Source organism: Lissotriton helveticus, chromosome 12 (assembly GCF_964261635.1).
Source record: "Lissotriton helveticus chromosome 12, aLisHel1.1, whole genome shotgun sequence".
Taxonomy (NCBI): Eukaryota; Metazoa; Chordata; class Amphibia; order Caudata; family Salamandridae; genus Lissotriton; species Lissotriton helveticus.
Window position 1 is genome coordinate 101,996,119 of NC_136073.1, and position 6,000 is coordinate 102,002,118.

Below are 6,000 nucleotides of genomic sequence, written 5' to 3' on the forward strand. Positions count from 1 at the left end.
AACACAACCCAAATTCTACAGCTAGCTATAGTCCAAAAAAGCATCTCTAGACTTTAATCCTTTAACTTCCATCTAGAAAAATGTGCACACAAATGTATCAAAAGAAGCACGCTGGCAAAATCATAAATGCATTTTTTTAAATATTTTCAACCCGATGGAAATAACTAGCCTCCAAATGTTGCCATGTTGGAATTATCCTTTTCCCACTGAATGCTTGAAAAAGTCTAACTTCCCCTTATTTGAAGTCCACACATATTTAGGAATTACCTTACAAGATGGAGATTTTTCTAATCAATTAGGGAGGTATTCTTGCTCTTCAAATTCTAGCCATAGTGTCCTCTCCCATGGGGCCATATCAACACTGGTGATACATCCTAGTTGACACAGTTTTATCATAAAGACCTCGAATAAAAGCAATGACAAAAAGGTTCCCTTTTCAATTTAAAGACCTGAGGAAACCCATTCTTTCCACATTAGTTGCAAATGGTTTCGCATCCTAGGTGCCTGATTAAGCTAATAGATTTTTCTTTGAACTCTCTAAGCTAGATAGATATATATAAAGCTACCTTTAGGAAAGATTGTAGTTGCCACATTCATTCCAAACTCAAACAGCTTCACCATATGTCACTAGATTTATTACCTCTTCATTGGTTTCCACATGAATGTGGATTGATGTTAAGGTTTATGGGTTTGACACCAAGCTTTATATTGCATTGACTGAGGAACAAAGGTATTCATTACATTCCAAGAGGGGCCCTGTGATCTTCCTTGAGCTGTCAGGTGATGGTGGCCTGATATGGATGCGTTAAATTCAGCAGCATCATCACTTAAAGGGAGCACCAAGATGCAATTTGTTAAATGTGCATTATATAAAAATATTGCCATAATTTAACCTACCATAACATAACATACTAATACAGTTGCCTCTTTGATAGAAAAGGCACGTCATGTTTTTACAGTGTAAAAAAAGTTTCCAAATTATTTGCCTAAATTTTCAACCCTAGAGGGCAATATTAATGTTAATGTAACGTGTCTGTGTTCATTCAAGGAGCAGATGATGAGTTGTCAATGACTGTCTCACCTGGGGATATCTATAAAGCCCCAGAAGTGTGGCAATGGACATGGATACAGTAGAACTCAGCTCTCCGATGATCGCAGTGATTGGTGACCGCCGATTACACTGGTAGTTCAAGATGGCTCTCTCTTGTCCAGTCAGCATCGGAAGACATCCCTCAATGGCAATCCTAGTTATCAAACAAGTATCATAGACATGGAGACCCAGGGTGGTGTTTGGAAGAATGCTCGGGTCCTGGTTGATTTCATTGACGGCAAACACCATGGCCTGAACAGAGGCATAGCTTGAAACACTGAAACTGCAGAAAAAGTAGCAGGTCATTCTTATTTCAGTACACTTCAGCAGTCACTGCATTTTGTGTAACATGTCAAATAAACAGAGAAAAAAAAGTAAAACATGGATTAGGACGTGTATGCAATGGATGTCTCTAGGAAAGACATTGATGAACTTATAAGCAAATTCAGAAATCAAAATCAGTCAAGATGGAGCATTACAAAAGGGATAGGTAATTTTGTGGGGAGACCAGGCCTGCAGAAAAAATTGTCAAGAGACAAAGGCCACATGTATCAACATTTGTAATAATGATACCTAATTGCAGTGTTCTGCGAATCGCAATTTGGAAATCACAATTTTTTTTAACTCATGGGGCATATTATGATCTTTCTCGGAAAGTCTCAGACATTAGGTCGGAGGCTTTCTGACCGAGATCATCGGTTTCAGTTCCGACCAGCTGATTACAATACAGTAGGTCGGAATTGAAACCAACCGGTCATTCTGGCTGGCTTCCGATGGGCTCAAGTGAGTTAAAAATAACATAACCATACCATAAGTAGTGATTATTTTGGGGTCCATTTGGTATAGTAAAAACAGGAAAAACAGAACTCATGTTCCCTTTCTCTAGTCAGAAGGGTTTGTTTGTTTTTTCAATAAGGTGAGTGGTGGTGTAGATTATTAATCAGGTCGACATGTTTCACGTCTTGTCGGTCCCTAGTGGGTCCCATGGCGTTTCTTCAGGACCGGGAGAGATTAAAGTGCATAGAACAACATAGAACAGGAGTTTGCAAGAAACACACAATACACCCTGTTATTATGACTGGAATAAAATAAGTGGTCAAGGTATATCTGAACCCAAATGTTATCGACCACTCCTACGTATAGATCCAACCTAAAGAAAAGTAAAAAGATAAATGTGAAGAGAAGATTTAATGAGAGGAGGCTGATAGCAATCCAAAGACAAATTGTATCTCAGGTTAGCAATACATGTCTCAACTGTGTTGACATTTCATAGATGATTATAGCAGAAAAAGTGCATCGTATTCTAGCAATAATGTATGATAGTGGTGAAACAATGTAGCGGTATTGTCTCCCTTTAGAAACTCGGGGTGCTTCAAACAAAAAAAAAAAAAAAAAAAAAAAAAAAGAAACTCGGGGTGCCCAAAACCATGCACAGCACTTGTGACAATGAGACCAGACCTTACCCCAAAAATTATCTGAGGATGACTCAAAGTCAGTAACAAGCGTCGCAGAAGGTTACCTTGTGTAAGAAAAGAGAACAGGAGTTACAAGGGGAATTTCGGAAGGAAATTAGCCTACATTTCTTAGGTGGCCGGAGGGTAAGGATATCATTCCTAAAAATCAGGGAATTGCCGGAAGAATAGTTAGTTCTCACATTGGCCTCCTGGTAACTCGCATTTGTACCTGCCCGCAGCCCCTTGTTCGCCGTGGGATGAAAGGTTGATGGTTGCCGGTATAAGTACGGGAGGCGAGTGGGGGAAGTTGGAAGTGACTGCGCCAAGCTGAGACCGGAAGTGAATGCAGCTACACAAGTTTGGCCTCAATTGACATCAATTCATATGCTGCCAAATGGGTGAGCACTTACTGAAACTATACTTTGCACCATATTTATGACCTCAGTTGCAACATGGTACAAGAGCAACACAAATAAAGAATGTGATTTATGAAGCCACGCAAGGCCACTTTGTGTGTCCCTGAGTGGCTTCATAAATCTCAAGTAAAGCAATGCCACACAAATCGTTGTGTTGCCTTACTCTGAGCAAGGGAGGCATTCCAATGACGTTGCATGGGTGCTCCCATGCAAACTCCCAGATTAGCCAGAACTGGTAAACCTGTGAATGTGCATTGGTGCTAGGCAGTCAAAATGACACAAGCGCAGGAGAAAAGGCAGCAATGCACCAAGTTTTTTTTAAATATGGTGCATTCCTGCCCTTTCCCTGTCATGTAATGCAGTGCAGGACGGTGACTTGTGGCAATGCACTGCATGACAAGTCTCATAAATAGGCCCTGTTGTATGTAAAATCAAAATTATTGAAGACCAAAATATTGACAGAATTTGGGCAAATATATTGAACTTCAAATATTATACACTGCATTACCTTTAAAACATATATTAACTTTACAAATAACAATATATTTGAAAAACATATTTATAAACATTATATACAACTATATAGTTTACAAATATAACATAATATATACTTTAAATGAATGTCAAAAGGTAATAAACATTATAGTTACAAAGAATATTTAAATGTAAAAACTAGAAAATACTAGTACAATTAAAAGTAATGACAATAATTTCATATTAAAAAATTAAAAAGATGCATGTAATAATAACATAAAATAAATACAAATTACTACAAGAAATTGAATAATAAAACATTTTTTACACTTTACATTTAAAATAAAATAGATATATATTAAACAACCCAAATTCACTTCTGTCACTCCAACAGGAGCAACAGTAAGAATACTTTTGGTCTTTGGAGAGGTCTGATTTACTATTCCCATTCAAATCTGATCAGCAACTGGGAAAGTGTAAGACTTCGGAGGGGTCAGGTTTACTAACCCCACTCCAATCTTAGAAGAAGGTGGGGTGTGTTGGACTTTTGAGTAGTCGTATTTTCTAATTCGACACCAAGGTTAGCAACGGTAGGGAAAGTGAGGGATTTTGGAGAGAACCCATTTACTATTCCCACTCAAATTTAAGGAAAAATAGGGAAAGAGTTAGACTTTGGAGGGGTCATATTTGCTTTTCCCCCTCAAATCTAGGCACCAAATAAATTATATATAGATAAATATCAACATATAAAACTGAAAAATGTCAAATGTTCTGTGAATGTGTGTGGAATTCGTCTTTGAGATATAAAGCCACATTTCTAAAACCTCTAACCTTTCGGTTAAATGTAACATTTTGACTTTTGGGTATTTGCTTGAAATTAAATAGAATATTTAATTATTTGAATGTTTGAGGTATACTTGTTCAGTTTTGTGTGTATTGTTTTGAGGTTCAAATCATAAAAAGAAATTGCTTAAACCGGGGTCCACTGCTTCCAGTAGTGATTCACTGGTGTTCCACAGAAACAAAAGAGAAAAAGTTAAGAACCGCTCTGCAAGAGACTCTCATAGGACCTCATAGCTGATGGGCTTACATTTGTTCCTACCTTTTGAGGTTCTTTAACCCTTTAAATGTTTCATGACAAGAACATTTATGGATCCTCCACCAGACCTGGAAACCTAAAGGTCCAGAGAATAAGAAAGATCACATAGCACATATGGCAGTCCGTTTAGGTTTCATGACCCTACTATGTGATCAGCAGGACAGACAGACTACATTTCCAATGAGTGCCATGTGGTGCAAAGGAAGAGAGTTACTTACTTCTTGCAAGGGTCAGGAAGCCGAAACTCTGTGAACTCATATTTCTCTCTTGGCATGATAAAAGTCACAGGCAGCAACCCTCCAATCAGGATGTCTCCCTCTTGCTGATACCCCGCCTCTCTCTGGCTGTAGAGTGAAATACCCTCCGAATTAGAAGAGCACCAGACCGGCAGCAGGAGGAAAACTGGGATCAGTAGCATCATGGCTGACTGCAGCTGGCCACAAATATGCGTGAAATCTGTCAGTCATCCATTCTGGGAGAAAAAATAACTTTTAGAACCGTTTGGAAAACCTTGAAAGTATAAAACAGCAAACATGACATTTAAAGGACTTGTAATTATCTAGAGATGGCCCTCATTTGCTCTGGAGGTGATTTTGTGAAGGAATCTCAAAATCTAGGTTTCATTTTCAGGGAGGGGAATGAGGGATGTTTCTTGTGATAATTCCTTGCTTTGTTTCTTGTGATAACCATGGGCATGATTCGTGTAGTAGCGCTACACGTAGCTATGCGAAGTGCACTTTGCACTACGCGAGCTATGCATAGCTACGCAAACTGCATAGTGCACTGTGCAAACTGCTGTTCGTACTGATTGCACAGTGCCGGATGCTTATCCACACAGTACAATCAGTGCAAACCGCAACTTGCACAGTGCAAGCGGTCATTTTCTGCCGCTCGAGTGGATTTCTACTTGAGCGGAGCTTTCTCAACGCGGACTGGTAGTTTCTCATCGCAAGCGGTCGTGAGCATACGCGACCACTCGCAATGAGAAACCTGACCTCCCCATGTTAAGAATCTCGCCGCGATGTTTATTTTCCACGCTTGCCATCGACAATTTGATGTTGATGATCGCGAACGGGGAAAACGTCTCGCCGGGATGTCATTTTGCTCGCTCGAGGTCGCCACTTGACGTCGAGGACTGCAGGCAAGCAAAACATGACCACTACGCTATGCGTGTTTGCACTGTGTTACGTGCAATTCGCATAGTGCGAAGTACCGCAAAGTTCGCAAACTACGCGAGCGTAGCGTAGTACTTCACCCAGGGATAGTGATAATTCCCTGCTCCCTGTGTTGATCAGACCATATATGGTTTCAGTGTTGTGCCCGACTTACTCAATACATGTTTCACCCTACTACCATGTAAGATGATTATCAGCTTCCAAGATTATCCAGACCTTTGTAAGTCTTTTCTCTATTTATGACCTTGTTGAGATGTGATCTCTTACCTGAGGACGAATAACTCGTTGGTCT

General features: G+C 39.7%; 1 protein-coding gene across 1 annotated transcript in view; it reads right to left on the reverse strand.

Annotated features, from left to right (window-relative positions):
- The window catches only part of LOC144797953 (vomeronasal type-2 receptor 26-like), a 56,808-nt gene extending 55,469 nt beyond the window's left edge, over nucleotides 1-1,339 (reverse strand). Inside the window, exon 1 of the mRNA XM_078668757.1 lies at nucleotides 1,082-1,339. Coding sequence (XP_078524883.1) covers nucleotides 1,082-1,339 — 258 coding nt within the window. The remainder of the gene's footprint in view (nucleotides 1-1,081) is intronic.
- Between the last annotated feature and the right edge of the window lie 4,661 nt (nucleotides 1,340-6,000).